Source organism: Candida albicans, chromosome 3 (genome assembly GCF_000182965.3).
Source record: "Candida albicans SC5314 chromosome 3, complete sequence".
In the NCBI taxonomy this organism is placed as follows: Eukaryota; Fungi; Ascomycota; class Pichiomycetes; order Serinales; family Debaryomycetaceae; genus Candida; species Candida albicans.
The window spans coordinates 970,677-988,979 of record NC_032091.1 but is presented as its reverse complement, the minus strand read 5'-3'; the positions used below and the strand labels follow the sequence as shown (position 1 = coordinate 988,979).

At 32.4% G+C, this 18,303-nt stretch overlaps 5 protein-coding genes across 5 annotated transcripts; 1 reads left to right on the top strand and 4 right to left on the bottom strand. All coding sequences in view use genetic code 12, as the record gives it.

The window, feature by feature from the left end:
• Positions 1–571: 571 nt before the first annotated feature.
• Positions 572–3,964, bottom strand: ZCF31 (Zcf31p; the record flags this gene model as incomplete). The annotated part of the gene is made up of 1 exon (XM_718043.1): positions 572–3,964. One exon carries the CDS (start codon positions 3,962–3,964, stop codon positions 572–574), a length of 3,393 nt encoding a protein of 1,130 aa, XP_723136.1.
• Positions 3,965–7,398: 3,434 nt separating this feature from the next.
• Positions 7,399–8,490, bottom strand: CAALFM_C304630WA (uncharacterized protein; the record flags this gene model as incomplete). Its single annotated transcript, XM_718041.1, has 1 exon — positions 7,399–8,490. The coding sequence occupies one exon, from the start codon at positions 8,488–8,490 to the stop codon at positions 7,399–7,401; it is 1,092 nt and encodes a 363-aa protein (XP_723134.1).
• A 1,550-nt stretch (positions 8,491–10,040) lies between these two features.
• CAALFM_C304620CA (uncharacterized protein) lies at positions 10,041–10,451 on the top strand (the record flags this gene model as incomplete). Its single annotated transcript, XM_718040.1, has 1 exon — positions 10,041–10,451. The coding sequence occupies one exon, from the start codon at positions 10,041–10,043 to the stop codon at positions 10,449–10,451; it is 411 nt and encodes a 136-aa protein (XP_723133.1).
• A 176-nt stretch (positions 10,452–10,627) lies between these two features.
• On the bottom strand, positions 10,628–12,517 carry MEA1 (Mea1p; the record flags this gene model as incomplete). Its single annotated transcript, XM_718039.1, has 1 exon — positions 10,628–12,517. The coding sequence occupies one exon, from the start codon at positions 12,515–12,517 to the stop codon at positions 10,628–10,630; it is 1,890 nt and encodes a 629-aa protein (XP_723132.1).
• A 1,102-nt stretch (positions 12,518–13,619) lies between these two features.
• On the bottom strand, positions 13,620–15,206 carry CAALFM_C304590WA (RNA-binding protein; the record flags this gene model as incomplete). The annotated part of the gene is made up of 2 exons (XM_019475321.1): positions 13,620–14,030; positions 14,934–15,206. The coding sequence occupies 2 exons, from the start codon at positions 15,204–15,206 to the stop codon at positions 13,620–13,622; spliced, it is 684 nt and encodes a 227-aa protein (XP_019330866.1).
• Between the last annotated feature and the right edge of the window lie 3,097 nt (positions 15,207–18,303).

Genomic DNA, 18,303 nt, shown 5'->3' with positions numbered 1-18,303 from the left:
AGTACTAATGAAGTTTCCAATGTAAAGAAAGAAAACCAAAACAAAGATCAGTGAAAATACTTGTTGTTGTTGTGATATCGAACAATTTTTGTGGAAAAACGTGGGGGCCTGATGTTGCTTTTGCTTTTTGCTTGTTTCTTTCTCACTTTGCACTTATAGTGTTCTCTGCTCATTTTTTTTTTCGGCGAAAGTGTGAAATTTGCAAACCGGTGTCGGCCCAATTTTGAATCCTACTGCGCTTAGATTTTATTCTATTTTTTCGGTTGTACCTTTTTGCTTGCGACTTAAACCCTCAACCACCACAAACTTTAGTTTCGATACCAACTTTTTGTTGGACCCTTGATGTATCTTCCCATACCTTTTTTTTTTTTTGGTTACAAACATTTGTTAACAAAAAATATTTCAAAGCAATATCATGTATCAAACTTAAAAGGAATAAAATAACAACCGAACATGACGCATATTGGACATGATAATAATACGTACATTAGTTCTATACATCAAAATTCATGAATTCAAATTATTGACTACATTTCCTAAATCCACAAATTATGGTGAGTATTTTTCTATTCTATTCCGGTTTTATTTTTGTAAAGTTTTGTTGTAAAACTTCATCGAGATGTTGATTTAGATTGTTTAATCGTTGGATACTAAGCGCAGCAAGATCCTCATTACTATAACTCAATTTGAATTTAACGTACTCACATAAAACAAATAATTGACTCAATATATGAATTTCAGTGAAAATCTCATACACATCTGACATCTGTTTCTGTTGTAGAACACTAATGTTGCAACCTTCAATAGTTCTAACTTCGTTTGTCTCAAGAAATTCAACAATCAAATCGCCTGATTTAAAAGACTTTTTGAATTTAATGTATTTCGTCAAAACTGCTAAACTGTAAATTATCGATAATACCCTTGAAGTAAATGATAATATGTATATAGGCAATTTAGCCCAAGACTGTTGTACAGAGGATTTCAACTCTTGTTTGTTCCACCACTCTGAAGAATTGTTGATTAGATTCCTAAATCTTTTCGTTGTTTCATTTTCGTTATTATAATTGTCGTCAAAAGTTGTTGGCCCAACAACAATAGAATAGTCTGTATACTCGGACAGTGGTATTAGTTTTATTAAATCGACGTATTCGTTGGTCGATTTGATCATTTCAATTAAGATTTTCCAATCATTATTATTCAAGCTTTTCAATTTGGTAGTTAAACCTTCAACCAGTTGAATTTCGTCACTTATCAAAGGATGTTGTAATAAACCAGGATTACTTACGGAATCCTTGTAATCTTCCTTGTGTTGTATCGAGTTTCCATCAGCATCCCGACATTTTTCACCTTGTGTGGTGTTGGTATCTTTACTGTCGCCTCGATCATCACTATTACATCCTAAATCGGTTTTCCAGTCATATTTGCACATTTTGAAAACCATGATATCACATAAAATATAATTGTATTGAATTAACTCTGACAATCGTAAAATTATATTTGAAAACCAATAATTGGTATTTATAACAACCAATTTTTCATCATGGATTATTTCATAATACTTTGTTTTCAATTTATTGCGTAAATCAACATGGAATTCATCTTTACTAATTAAATTGCTAAACGTAATGTCTTTATTAGATAATTTAGATAATGAATTCTCAAAACTTTTCAGACTCAAAATCAAACTAGTGGCGTCAGTTGGAATATGCGATTTTTCATATAATTGATTCCAATTGGCTCTATTACCAGCTGATTTCAACGAGAGATAATCAATATCACTCATTGGCAATAAAATGTTATTAGAATATTGATCACGATCATAATCAAACTTAAACCCATTCATAATTGATGACAACTTATAATATGGTCTTCCTTGATTAAACCGTAATAAAATAATATTATTGATATAAAAACTCCATATAATCTTTAATGTTAACTCTCGTTCATAATTCTGGCGTTTGGTGCCGAATGTGGGTATAATTCTAGACTCTTGAAAATCAAATTTTTTCTGTTTGAAAATATCGACATATTGATTATTGTTGATCATTTCCCAAAGTTTGATATTTATGTCGTTCATCTTTTTAATATTGAATCGAATTGAAGTACATTTCACTAAAAGTTTGTAGCAACATAGTATCCCTAAATCGTTTAAATTATCCCAAAATTTATGCATTTTATTGATCCAGTACAATTCATCAGCGACAATATTAATGGAGGAATCATATTTGGAAATTATCAAACATGTGGTAGCAATAATGGCGTGAATAATTGAACTGTCGGTATTTAATGCCAAGTTTTCAAGTAATATTGCTTTCCCAGGGAATATTTGATGGCTAGGTTGATTATATATATAATAGTAATTAAATATTTTATTAAGGACCTCCCATTTTGGTAAATCATATTTTGCCAATTCTGATTCAGTAAATGGACTGTTTGAAAGAATTTTTGAAGTTGGGGTGAGATTATTTTGTTGAGTAGAGACTATCTTTGGTAGTCTATCGAGTGTTTGTGTTACAGAATTAGTGCAACTACTCATCTGGGTAGATGACTTGTGATTAGAATATTGTGACTTGTCATTATGCTGACTTTGGGGAGATGAAACTGATCTAGATGAATCCAGGGACGAAACTGACATATTATCAAGCCATCGTGGCAGTGACGGTTTTGAATTTTGACTATTCTCATCAGTATGCTTAGATTTTATGTCATCCTGTCCATTATGCTGCTGGAAATCACGGGGATGGTGGTGGTGGTGGTGAGGAGGAGGAGGATGGTGATGATGTAGGTGTGGGTGATGTCGATGTCGATGTCCTTTATTATTTTGTTTATGAAAATACTTTGGATGTCGATGTTTAAATTCTTTTGGTGGAGATTCTGGAGGTGCCGATTGGTGATAATGAGGTGGTGGTGGTACAGGTGGCGGACCTGGCGGACCTGGTGGACCTGGTGGCGGTGGTGGGAACCCAAATCCTGGATGATGAGAGGGCGGGTAATGATGGTGATGATGCAAAGGAGGTGGCGGTGGCGGTGGCGGTGGTGGTGGGTAGCCATAATACTGGTGATGTAAGTGATCGGGATGCGGTGGCGGCGGCGGTGGTGGAGGAGGAGGAGGAGGAAATATGCCTGGTTGGTGACTTGCTTCATGAAACTGTATGCCCATTCCACGGGGTGGTTGCGGAGGTGGTGGTGGTGGTGGAGGTGATTGCACACTGGATGTTGTGGTCGACGACGACGTTAAGTGAGGCAATTGGCTCTTTATTGAAGAAGGTCCAGGGGAATAACTGACCAGTCTTCTTCCCAATAATTCTTGGGGTGGTGGTAACAGAAAACCTGCTGTTGTAGTTGAAGATCGGCGTAATTGATTATTGAATCTCTGGCCTTCATCCCTTCGTGAGTCAAATGTGGTATGTGTTAAAACCGGTGATGGTAACTTTGTGCTGTTATTTCCGTCTAAAATATATGAGCTGACTCTTTCGGTAGACGCCAATTCTTCATTGCGATATCCATCTTGATGCCTCTCTTGTTGTTGATTGATTGAAGGTATCACCACTCCACTGTCGAGATTGTGAATTGAAGGTGTTGATTTGGTTTTTTTTATTGGTGGTAATTGCTGATGTTGACCTAACTGATTTGGGTGTGTAGCAGGGGCAGTTGTTGCTTCGGAATCAGATAGTTGGTGTTCTGTCGAACGCTTTTTCCTTTTCCCACCACGATTACTTTGTACAAACACACATGGTATACCCAAAAATCGGCAATTGGAACATGTTCTGGTTTTCTCGGGTATGATTCTATTGGTACCGTCAGCTGCTGTTATAGTAGTCATGGGTTCTCCGTTACATTTGATCTTCTTTTCACGACACGACAAACAAGCTCGTCTAGCGACTCTGCGTGTATTGGTGGAAGATGTACCTGGAGTGGTTATTGTTGGGATACTTGGAGGCGCAGACATATGTGAGATAAACATCCAAGTACACTAAGTACTGTTCGAAGGGGATTGAAGGAATGAGTGACTGTTGGTAAAAGGGGATTTGAATAAACAAGAAAACTATTGAAAAATGGAGGAAGGGAAAAAAAAAAAATTTAGGACGGTTTTAGTGATTAATGAATCTTTTTTTTTTATAAGGTTTCCTCTTTCTTAATTAAAATAGAAGCTGAATGCAGTGTACATATACATATATATATAATCTCCCTACATTTTTTTTTCAATTTATTTTATAGGAGGGTTTTTTCTTCTACTTTGTTTTCCTGGTCTTTTTTGCCTATGCCTTTTTTTCACTTCTTTTTAGTTTTTAGTTTAGTTTAGTTTGTTTTTTTTAAGTTTATTTACATTCATCAACATTCATTAAAGTATAAAATTAGGTGTTTGAATTATTTATATTTTTGCCTTTTTTCTGCTCCCTTTTTTTTGTTTGGTTTCCGAACAATTTAGATCAAATCATGTATTGTGATTTTTATTGTTACTGTCCTCTCTTGTATTATCAGATGTTTACCAATTCCTTTTTTTTTTCTCTCTTTGTGAGTTACTAAAAAGTTAAAAATAGCCATGTTGGATGAATGGGATTTGCAAATACTAAACTAATCACAAAACTACTTTAAATTGTTTTAACGGAATGGATGATCGAAATCTTGGGTGATGTGATTCCGAAACCTCAGATATCCTGACGAGACATGTGATATGACCCTTACGTTCTATTGTTCCAAGTTTTTTCTAGCAATAGTACGCAATGATAATGATGATAATGAGGAGGAGGAGGATTCTCTTTGGTTACACAATAGTGATGGATTGATCATGCGATACGATAGAGACCAACAAGAGAAGCCTGTGCTAAAGCCCTCTTTTGGATAGCAAAAACAATGCCTAGGATCTCCAGCTTGTGCCATTCTTAGCATACTAGTAGTCACCAGATATCATAGTGCTATCACAATCATTAATTGACCCAATGAATTGGGAAACCAACAATACTTTTTTGCCCAAATGAGTAATGATATCATTGAGCTTTGGCAATTGGGTTAGCTCTTGTTGGAAAGGAAACAGCAAAATACTTGAAAATTTTAAAACTAATTACATTTAGCTCATGCATAAATAATAGTAGCAAGCAAATGTAGTTTAGCATTGTCTAATATACAATAAAATGTATATCTCGATTACATAATCGGGGTATTCTGTTGAGATTTTCCTTTATCTGTACGGCAAACCTTTTTTTATATTTTGCAACACAAAAGCTCCAAAGGAATTAATGCGACATGGCTAAATCACGCTGTCACTTGCTGGCGAAACAATCTCTCTACAGTATTAATCGCCACAAATAGAGATTGGCAAATTCCAAAGGAACACACAATATTGTGTTTGTTCTATCCCTTTTTTTTTTTTACCAGGTAAAGTTCGTATGTTAAAGTAGTGGCCAAGTTGCATGAAATTTTTTTTTCTTGCTTTCAATTTTTTTGGGTATTCGGGCTATGCTCAAAAAAAAGAAAAAAAATATAATTATCCGTGGTAAGTGAACTTGAAGGAAAGATATTAATATTGTTTCTAAGACATTCCTATTCATGGTTATTGTTAAAACTTCTATAATGAGCGTTCTTTGTTTTGTGAATGACGTGATTTGTTTTTTATTCATATATTCAGCATGAGATATAGGTATATCTCTATTGTCTATGCCATCTTTTTTTTTCATTATTTGGCGTTATAAAAAAGCGCTTACTATAATACAAAACTATTATTATAATAGAAGGCACGACCAAATCTAGGTCTTCTGTTACATACAACTGTATCTGCAAGACCCAAGTATAGTCGTCAAACCTGTTAGACCCACACGACCAAATTTTCTTTGTTTTTTTTTTTAGTTTGTTTGATTTGTGAACAACAAACACAATAATGCAGGCTGGAAGTATGTAAGCCAGGTAGTAGTAAAATTATCATGAGGGGCAAAACAAAAACAAAAAAGAATGTTGTTCTTTTATTTCCATTAATTTACTAGGCGTCATTGAATATTCCTCTCTCTTTTTTCTTGCTGTAGTGTAAGTAATTAACTTACATATTATAACTCTGGTGAAAAATAATATGAGCACTGTTGTTTATGTTGCTTTTTCTTTCTTGTGTTCCCCGAATCACTGGTGGAGGATCTAAAAAGTAAATTTTCTTATTTTTGTGGAGGTACTATTTACAAACTAAAAAAATCAAATTAAAGGTCTAAAAGATTAAAAAAACAATGAACCTAATGGCTAATATGAACTAGACGAGCAAAGATTTATAGTAGCAATTATTATTATACTGGTATTTGCTGTTGTTGTTGGGTATTGTTGGTGGTGGTAATGGTTGTGGTGAAATTAACGCCCGTATCGGAAATAATGTAGAATTTCATCTTAATTGGTGTCATTCATGTATTTTATGTTGTTATGGTTATCTCTATTTCAAATATAGCTCATCCTATTTTTTTGCTTCCTATATATTTTTCAAATTAATGATTTGTTTTGGTAATACTCTGATCAACTAAATTCGGCAACGGACGGTGTCGTAGTTAGAAAGAATTGGTAGGGCCACTGATGGTTAGGAGCATTTTTGATTTGATCTTCAGTACACTGCTGGTGTAATAATAGTGGCGGTGCATTTGTTTGGTTAGGAGAATGCCATCCATGTACCGGTCATATCGCCATTTACAGTCTATAGAAGAACAGTAGACTCATAAGCCGTGTTGGCCAAGTTATAGTCTCATACCGGTCATCCGTTCATTTATAAACTTTCTTTTTTGTGGCTAGTTTGCTTGTTGTAGGTGCTGTTATTTCCGAAACCGAATAGTGGTAGGGTTCGGAGGACGGCCTTGTGGGGATCATAAAAGCTATTTGGGGTATTCTGATTATAAAGATAGTCTCATGGTAGTGTTTAAGAGTATGTCTCCTCTTATTAGCAATAACTCGTTTCAGGGTTGCTATCATAAAGCAGGACACAGAGGAGATTTTACATTGATAAAATTGGATTGAGTTGTATACTTTAAGATATGTTGAGCTCCCAATTTGAAAGTTATCGAGTATTCGGTGGTATCATCTGTGTTATCAGCATATATCAGATACAACTGGGTCACTGGGTCATCAACCCTAGAGGTGTGCTTTGTGTGCAATCGCATTGTCAATAAATTGGTCTTGCTGTATCTACGAGCAAGCAATATGCGCCTTGCAGAAATTCCACCAGTGAGTCCAGATCCATCCAAAATAGGACCACCCAAATAGTTCTACAAGGTTGGTTATTTTGTCAATGCATCTCCAAAACATGGTGCATGATATAATATATGATATTTAATCAATTTTTTTTTTATTTTCTTACTACGTAACAATAAATATAAATCTAATTTATGAAATATACTTTTTTTTGAGCCCAAACGAAAGTACTTACTGCCTAATGCTTTAAACTTGAACAACTGGAGACTTGAGTGACTTCTTGAAACTAAACACACGTAAAATTTCAATCAATTTGACACTACCAGAAAACAATTCTTCTTTGAAATAAAACAAAAATGCTGCAGTGGCAATAGATTGGGTCAATTTAACAGCTAATCCAGCATATAATCCTTCCAATCCTTCTTCTTTGACAATTTTTCTAATTTCTTGAATCATGGATAATTGTTTTTCTTCATCTTGTTGTTGATTATCGATATTCAATTTCTTTCTCTTGATATGCATTCTTGATTTCAAAGTTATGTAAGGATAAGTCAATGAAGTAGCAATCAATTTACCAAAGGCACCAATGAAAAAAGCTTTAACAGCAGTGAATGCTTTAGGACCATCTTTAGCAATAATTATATTCTTAATTTGTTCAAAAATAGTGTATTGAATAATTGGGTTAATGACCAACACCAAAGCTGGTAACACACCAGCAAATAAAGCACCAACACCATCTTGTTCAACAATATTAACCAATGCCTTAAAAGTAGAATTGGAAGAATTATCATTCTCTTCTTTGGCATCGGCAGCATCACCAGCAGTAGCAGTTTTTTCCTTCTTCTTTTCGGTCATCATTCTGGTATTGGCAACCCAAAAAGGATTAGATCCAACACAAGTGAATGCACCAGCAATAGCACCAGTTATTATTGATTGGATAGTACTTAATCCATTACGTTTTTTCCCATTGGCTCTCAAAAATACATTGGAAGTCAATTCATAGAAATAATAATAAATAAAATTGGTTAAAGTGATCCCATATAATGCACTTTCCAACCCAGAATATAATCCCAATGGACCTTTTTCTTTAAGAATTTCTTTAGCAGCAATATAAGCAGCATTATTTTGGATAACATGAGCGATTTTTTCCAAAGTTGTTAAACTGACGGTCGGTTGAGGTTTTTTACCATCCTCGGTGGTGCTTGCTTCTTCTGCTTCCTTCTTTTTGGCAGCAGTTTGGGCAATTGTTGATAAGGTAATTAAAGGATAAGTTATACCAAGAGCTAAAGCACCACCAACTGCACCCAGTACAGCATGAGCAAGTTCTTGATTCGACATTATATTGTGTTGTATTGTAATGTGCTAGTATGAGAAAGGGGATAAAAATGTTTGTTGAAACTTGACTTATCTTATTGTTTGAACTTTATTAGAAAAAAAAAGAATCCTGTGTTCTGTGACCCCGTTTATTGATAATCTTGATTTGAATTAAAGTGATTTCTTCAAGTTATCTTTTGTCAATAAATCTAATACCAAATGATTTGACTTAAAATCAAACTGTTTAAGGGAAAAGAAAATGATATATTTAAATTCGAAAAAAAAAAAAACAACAACGAATACACCAACAAGAACGGTTTAAAAAATTTCCCCAGAATAAAAAATATTAATAATTAACAACGAAATAAAACAAAACAAAAAATGAGAGATCAAGAAAAAAAAAATTTACTAGGGCCGTACAATTATATTTATATATCGATACAGTTAATTAAATAATTCATTATTGGAGATATCCATTTAGCTTTACTACCAATATTCACCTTACCTTCTGACAGAATAATTCAATAATTTAGGTTAAAACTTAGATTTGTTTCTTTTATGGGTTTCTACAAGTTCCCCTTCTTTCACTTGAATTTCACAAATCGCGTTTTTTTTTTCCCAAGATAATCAACATATACTAGCCTATATTAGAGATAATGGGATTCTTGACAATAAATGCTCATTTTTTAATAGTATCAACCCCATCTAGTTATTCTTTGTTTCTTTCCCAACTCTTGTATCTGTTTGATCCTCGGTTAAGCCACTTTATTTTTTTCTTTTCTCACATGCGCGTCGTAGTTTTCTCCCCTACGAATTAACTAGCTAACTAACCAACCAACCAACCAACCACAAACTACCGATTACCTATTACAGTTTGCTACTGACTATTAAGAATAATAATATTATTATTATTTGTATGGGGTAATAACGTGTACTTACAAGAATATTTCTGTTTTCGTACAACCCCACTGACACGTAAAAAGACCAAACCCAGACTTTATCTTGGAAATATAATATATACTAACACCAAAATGTTCTTCGCCGACTTTAGTAGGTAATTGATTTCCTAGCAAGTATCTTTTTAGTAGTATACGTGTGGTTGTATTTTGATCTTGTAATCGTTTTGTATTTTGTTGGTATTCTTTTTTAACAGTATTTTGTACATTATTTCTTACTAAAATTAATCAAAAAAATATTAAACACATAAATTGTTGAACAACAACACCTAGAATATTATTATACACAACAGAACTTTATCTTTGGGTTAGACCTATATCAAACTCTAATTTTATGTTTTGAAATGCTTCTCTTATCAAATGAGCTCAGTAATTGCAAAATTTGATTATTGTCAATCATATAACCATTATTTGAAGAGTTTTGCACGACCAAACAGGTTCAATTTCGAAACGAAGCTGGAACAAAAAAAAAAAATTATAGGCTGACATTATTTAATTTTCAAACTCCGTTATATTACAATATATCCAAAAGAATACTATATTACTACATAATTTATTTACAACCAAGTGAAAAACTATACTATACATTCTAAAAGAAAGAATACCCTATTGACAAACATGTTAAATATAGCAAAATCAACTGAATCTCGTAATACCATCCTTAGAAAATTAGGAATATTTGGATCAATAGCCATTGGATTATTCATCATTGGTAAAAAACATATTGCTTATCAAAAAAACCATCGTCATGAATTAGAATCCGATTCTAGTACATTATCATCAAGACATCAAGATGAAGAATTTGGTTATGTTTCTTCAAGACCAGGATTCCCTTTGACTAATCCAAATTTAGATTATTCTTCACCTGATCGTAAATCAAAATATGTTGGTTCTGGTGATGCATTTAGTACAAGACGTCCAGGTGATAGATTATCATTATGGAATATGGTTAAAATGAGATGGTTCCCTGATGAAGTTGAAGAAAGTAAGTATTATACCCCTAGTCGAAGTGATAAACTTGATAAATAAAATTGATTGGATATCAAGGGCAAGGAAGAATTGGGAAAGAGAAGGTGAAGGTGGAAACGTTGTGGGTTTAAATTATGTGCTTTCTATATATAAGATACATTGTAAATAGTTAAAATAAACACAAGTATTGATACTAGTTGAATAAGAATCAAACCAAAACTATAATAAACCAAATTTTATTCATCGATTAAATCAGAAAACGCAAGTTCATAAATTAAATTTGATTTCAAAAATTTATCAAGACACCAACTACACAAGAAATTATCCTGTAATTCTTGTAAAATCATAATGACATTTGATTTAACTTGATCATCTTGATTGAATAAATTCAACAATAATAATTCAATACCCTTATTTTTATCAAATATAGTTAAATTCCCTCCATGAACAGATGATGATTGTAAACTCGAAGATGAATTTGGGGGGATTAAATACGTTATTAATAAAAATATTTCTAATGATTTCCCACTAATCAAGAATTTCAATATATTAAACCAAATCTCTCGTTCATTAATTCTAGAATTGGATGCTGGATTATTTAAACTTTGTAAATGATAATGTAAATCAATCATTAAATTCAATTCATTAGATAAATTGGGTAATAATAAATTATAAATCAATTTCCCATTATATAATAAAAAATGGAATTTTTTCGAAATTAATTGATAACAAGAAATCTCTAATAATTTATTTGTATCACTGGCCCAATAATAACCGATTCCATCTAATAATAAAATCAAATCTTGACTTGTTGGTGCCAAATTACTATTAAAGTTTTTCGAACTTAATAAAATTCGAATGATTTCATTAATATGTCGTCTGAAAATTAATTGTATTGTTGTCAAATCATCGTTATAGTTGAATAATGATAATTGTAAATTAGATAAAAATTTGGCGTCTTCTGATATAATTGAATTTTTAAATTCAATGTCATCACCCGGTAATTGTGAACTTAAAATAAATTCATTATTATCCAAATCATACATTAAATCCCATAATCGGTCATTTTGTTTGAAAAATGGATTTATTGTACCAGCAATAAACGATTCACATTCTTCTAATAAATTAATTTTCGACACATCAATCATGGGGAAAACATTATAATTAGTTAGAATCCCACTCAAAATCCCACCGCCAGTGATTATTTTCAATGTTAATAAAATATGATCAATAATATACCCTGATGAATGTTCATAACTTAGGAAAATGATTTTTTTCCCTGTCAATATGGCATTAATCAAGATGATGATTGGTGGGGTTTGCAATCCATATATCGTCAATTCATTATTCAAATTTGTGGAAACCAATTTAGCTTGTAAAATATTGATTAAACTAGGTTTGAAATTCAAATCAGTGGGGTTCAAATAATCCCCAATAGTATCAGGTAATGTCAACATGGGGATCTTTATCGGTATATTCATATTATTAAATTTAATCACCGAATTGAAACTTAAATCTTTTCTAATAAATAAATCGTCATTAACATAATCATCTTTCCCAATCCCCAATAATTTATTTCTAAACGATTCATCATAATAAATTTTATCATTAATAGGTAAATCTAATATCGACGTAATCAACAATTTTTTAATTATTGAAACTGAATAACCAGGAGAAATGTCAAATTTTTTCTCATTAATCACTCGATATAATTCTTCTAAATATTTAACATCATTATTTTTGAAATATAAATCTAAACAAATCAACAACAAGGGTTTGAAATTCTTGAAATATGATAATTTGGTAATTATTGATAACGATTTGATACTGGCACCACGTTTAAATTCATCGTTTTTACGATTATCAACTATGGTATATAAATAATATGGATTGTCTTCACATGTACTCTTATTGAAAAGATATTGAAATTCCCCATTGGTCGTGTTTCGATGCAATAGAAACAATGTATAATCTTCATTACGTTTATGTATTTGGTCAGGTAACATCAATTCCGGTAAAAAATATAAATTGTCCATACCTGGCAATTGATTGGGGAATTGATGAACAATTGATGGTCCCTTGTCAATATGAAATTCTGCAGTCACAATATATTCAATGTTTGGCATACTTTTTGGTTGTTACTATATGTAATAAAAGCTTGTAATATCAAAGCCAAAGTTACCATTCACAGTTGGGAAAATAAAAAAAAAAAAAAAAAAAAAATTTCAATCACGTCTTATTCAAAAAGAAGAAAGGAAAGAAAAAAAAAATCGTATATAGATTGCATATATATATTATGAAGGTATACGTTTTTATGTACAATAGAGAATTTTAGTTTTTAATTTTTATTTTTTATTTTCATTTTCTATTTTTCTGTTGGTTTTCTTTGTTAATAAACTATGGGCGTGTGTTTAAGTGTTAGTGCGTGTATTGTTTAACAAAATTGTCTTGAAAAAAAAAATAAAAAATTCTTCTTTTCAATTTAGTGTTACAAAGAACATAAATTCCTTACCATGATGAAAAAGAATGTTATATTTCACGTATATCACAGTAAAATAACTTATAGTACAGAGTAAACTTCTATAATCAACAACTCACTACTCTCTTGGATAACTCAATACTATTATAGCCTTATTGGAGAAACAATAATAATTAATCCATCTCAATTGTCAGATCCGTTTTTGCTTCATTTCTTATTTTATATTTATTTGACATTTGTGTTTCATCATTGACCAACAGCACACGACTAAATATATCTTTAAATCTCTCAACTCTCGTTGTGTATCTCCAATTGTTTCTTTCCCTATTGTCTTCATATTGATTGACTTATACTGTGGATGATCCGAGTATTATATGTCTTTTTTATTTTCAAATACTCAAAGCACAAGCATGAAACCCGAAAAGTTATACCAAATAACTTAAAAATGAGTCAGACTTTGACATTTGCATCATTATACACCATCATCCGCCTCATAGAGCGGCTGTATCAATTAGATACAAAACAAAAAAAAAAGAGAAAGAAACAACGAACATTAACAACTTTAATAATAATTACATTCAATACTATGGAACTTAATACCTACTTGAGCTTCAGAATAACACTTTTCAATAAACAAAAAAAAAACAAAAATAATACATGGTAAAACATAGTAAATCGGAGAAATCACAGAGACACACAGACACACACACACATACACTAAATATCCCTTATCTTGGTAAGTGCTTGATCTAATTTTCGAAATAATCAGCCATTTCTTGGTCTAATTCTTCAATAGTCTTCTTCTTTTGTTTTGGTTTCTTTTGCTTATTGTTGTTTTTGTTGCCAGGACCAGCCTTCTTTTTATTAAGAGCATTTTTAGCAGCAGCAATCTTCTTACCACCAGCGGTTTTAGCAGCGGCAGCAGCCTTTGCATTTGGAGCAATTCTGGCAGCCAATGGTTTCTTACTAGTATCAATAATTAATTCTAATCTTAATTTGGCAGCACCTCCATCAATGGAAGCACCATTGTATTTATCAACTGCAGCAGTTGCAAATTTACTGGATTTGAAAACAATAGTAGCAAAACCTTTGAATTGACCTTTTTCATTATAACTCAAGGCCACAGTTTGCACACCACCAATTTGTGATTGAAAAAATTCCTATTGTAAAAAAAAAAATTTGGTTAGTTTCTATAAGATTCGTTAAATTCGTAAAAAAGTTAATAATAATACAAGGAAAAAATTTGCAAGGCGCAAAAAGAAAAATATGATGAAACAACAAATTCTGAAAATCATTATGGATTGTCTTTTGGGACTGGTTGCGGTTGCTATGTTCAAGGATGAAAGGCGTCGCTTGGATCCTACTACTGTGAATTTTTTACTTTAAGAATACGACTCTTGTTGTCTTGCTAGCCATTTAGCCTGGACATTCTCTGTCTGTCACTGCCAAAACATTTGAATGGAAAAACTCAGGAATAGAAATAAGAAATTATTGTCTGCCTCCAATAAATCAATAATAAGAAAAAACACAGTCACTCACAAACTTAATTGGAATGACCGACTGAGTTCCAAGCAAATTGTATGTTAAGGTTAAATGCAACATGAAAAAAAAAAACACAAGTAGTGGAAACCGTTTGTTCGATGATTCAACTGTATTTCGAAATCATAGTAGTTTGAACAAATTGATTTAAGCGACACGCAAGTGTCAAAAACAAAGTAGTTGTTGTTATCATCAAAGATTCAACACAAAATACATGTTTGAGCTTCTCCCAAATGAAAAGCAAACCACCAATCATTATACCAGCTAATGATCAACATCCTATGCATGAACAATAATAGAAACATTGGCTTTTAAAAAGAACCACGTCAAAATGGAATAAACAAAGATGTATGACAAGAGTAAATCGCCATTCAATATCAAAGTTTAAACACAACGATGGAACCATGACCAGTCCCTGAAAGCCCATAAGTTGTTCTCATATTTCTTTATACCCATTAAAACAAAATTTTTCCCATCTCTCCCAATTTACTGAAAATTCCAGATTTTCAGTTTGAAAAACATACCTTAATGTTATCGTGTTTCAAGTCCTTTGGTAAACCAGAAACATTAACTTTAGTAGCGTAACTCAAATCAATAGCAGGAACGGCAGCAGCAACAGCAGCAGCAGGTTTGTTGAATTTGGCTATTGGTTTTTTGTTATTATTAGTACCACCAATTTTCTTACCAACACGGTTGCCACCTTTAGCGCCAAATTTAGCACCTGGTCTTTTGGATTTAAAAGTTTTCTTGTTTGATGAAATAATGTCATCTAATGATTTATCTAATGAGGCAGACATTTTTAATTTGATTTATTTAATTGATTAATTGGTTTTGGATTCTTAGTTTTTAAGGTTGTCAAGAAGAAAAATGTACCAAAGGAAGAGTAGAAAATTTTTTCTCTGTTGTCGAGTTTTCGAAAGGTTGGTGGAAAATCGTGAACAACAAAATTCTCGTCTTCTTTGTTAGAAATGAGCCAGCACATTCTGGGCAACTGTGCACGTCATTTGTTATATTGAGGATTGCACGAACATGCAGACGTGTCTGTGACACAAAAATGTTCCACGATTACCTAATGGTATCACAGTCAGTGTCAAAATGGAAAGTATTCAATGACAATATTGAGAAAGTGAAACCACATCCGGGTCTTTTGATTAGGTGAATACATATTTCAAAAGGAGTACATGTTAAAGGATGTAGTTTGCAATAAGGTAATTTTTTCCAACACGTGTATACCTTGTGAACAATAATTCCCTTAATCCTGGCTTATATTCAATGCAAATTACGAAATATTTTTGAATAATTGATATCGTTTGAAACTTTAAACTTATTATTTGGGGGGGGGGGGGGGGGGGGGGGCTTTTAATTAATCCTTGGTTGATTTTAAACTAAAGGGTATAAGCAACATTTTATAAGATTTAAAACTATTAGAGGACGAGAGAGAGGAGAAGGTTTACGAAATCAACGGAGTTGGAGAACCATAAACATTACAAACTTGAACAACTTTTTGCGACAATATTTGGCACAGCAATTAACAGTTGTATGTTCGAATCAAAAAGTGTTTGCTTAAAAACAAGAGCCGTCTATCATAATTACGAACCTTAATTTATGAAATCTTTAACAATAACCTTATTTTGACACACATTTCTTTTTTTTTGACATCTCGTACTTTATATTTGATAGGGCTTTGATAATTATTCCGTACTGATGACTCGAAATATCGTTAGTTATTTTCTTTTCTTAGCCATTATTATACATTTAGTAATTAGAAGGCTGAATTCCATAAGGTGATACTTTTGCCAGAGATATATTTATCTTCCTATCAAACAAAAAAGGCCGTATAGTAGATTCTAAATTGTCTTGATTCCAAGAACAAACAATGCGTCGCAAAATTCGAACAATTGAATATACTGGCTTTGTACTAAGCAAAAGTTAAATGTTGGACTTGACAATTCCTTCGTACTTTATTCCAATGGGATCAACAGATAGTAAGGAAACTTTTGCTTGTGCCACATACAAACAATAAACAAACACTAAATATTAAGACCCTCTTCAAACTTTGGAGTAAAGAATAATGTTCACAGCCTTGGCAAACAAGCGCATAATTAGTAAGTAAGTAACTAGAAAGATCTGTAGTTAATATTTGTCGCATTTCTTCCATTGATGCGATGGGTTTATAAGTGGGTTGGAAGTCTAATTATCAAGGTTATTGAATATTCGTTTTCCGAAAAGTTCCTCAGAAGGAATAATTGGTGAAAACTTCAAATTGCACACTGACAGGTACCTTTTTAGTGTTGTTGTTGTCAATTGGCATGTGCTCATGACGTTGACATCGGTTAGTTTTGTCTTGCTATTATTCTTTGGTTATGTGTCAATGTATTTGTTTATGGGGAAAAAAAATTGAATAAAATTTGACACCACAGATTTCGTACGGCGTTTTCATGGTCGGTAGATGTGATTAAAAAAACCTAAAAAAAAAAACCCGAATTTCGTACCGTAAAATACAAAACAGATGGGTTTTATGATTGTCCCTAAAAAGTTAAAAAATAGGATATGGAATAACGAATAGTATGGAGTTGCTGATATTGTCAATCAACAATTGAAAAAAATTGAAGCTTTTCACTTTATGAAATCTTAAACAAAGAATTTAATTATCTGTTCGATGGTGTCAGCACAAAGAAAGAAATATGCAAGATAAACAATTGATAAATGAGTGACCAGGCTGTGAGTATAAATCTGGCACGATAAGCATTATCATTTGCAAATACAATAAGGAAATGAAAAGAAAAGGAAGAGGAGAGAAGGTGCAGGAAATGGATTGTGACAACCATTGCAATACTAGTTTAACAGACTTGCGTTGTTTACTCAGACAAAGGCTGACGTGCTCCCGCCTCAAGATATTAGTCCTATCGAAGTGATGACGATTGATCTCACGCATCTTTTCTCCTCTTTTACACCAACTTACAGGAGCGGAAAAAGAGAGCAACCTCGGAAAATCTCAATATACTTTGCTGATTAAACTGGTGCTTCAATCATAACATCAATACAGCACTGGTGTAGCATTGCAGAATTCAGTTAGCCAATCGCCTTTCTCATTTTCCTTTTTACCTTATTTTTTTGACCATATCTTATTCTATTGTTTGGTAAACCAGTGGAAATTAACTATAGAGTTTAGTAGAGATAGTAAATCAAGCAACAAACAAACAAAACTTTGATTTTTCTCACTTCCTCTTCCCAAAGATTATGTATTGCGTGCTAAAGACTCAAATGATGCAAATTAACATCCGAACATCAATATTAATTTTTTTTTACTACCACTTAGGGAAATCTACACCACTTTCAAACCAATGATACCGAGATTACCCACTGATTAATTTGTCAAACGGAGGGGATCTATTTTTTGACAAGAAATTATCTGTCAGGAATACTGTCAAAATAACTAAACTTTTGAAGTTTGATCCTGGTGGAAATATGCTCCACTCTGGATTTACATTTTTAACAACTATGAGACGTGGAAAATGTACCGAAAAAAAAGTTTTCAAAAAACAAAATAAGAGTTGAGATGAATTATTAATAACTGTGGTGGCACTCTAAAGTTAAATCATCTTAACCAATGATTAACTCAACTTACTAATGAAACTTGAAAGCTCTCAACGCAAAAAAGAAACAGTAGTAAGCCAATACAAATGATAAAAATCCGGCATATAGACAAATTTCATACGGCACAAAATTTGCGAGAAGGTGTGTGAAATGAGATATCAACCGCACAAAAAATAACGCCGATGGAAAAACAATGCAATTATTAAATTAAAATGAAAAGATAAGGGAAAATGGAAAGCCAATTAAGCGCTGTTGTCTTCCTGATATATATTTACTCTACGAACTAAATCATCAGTC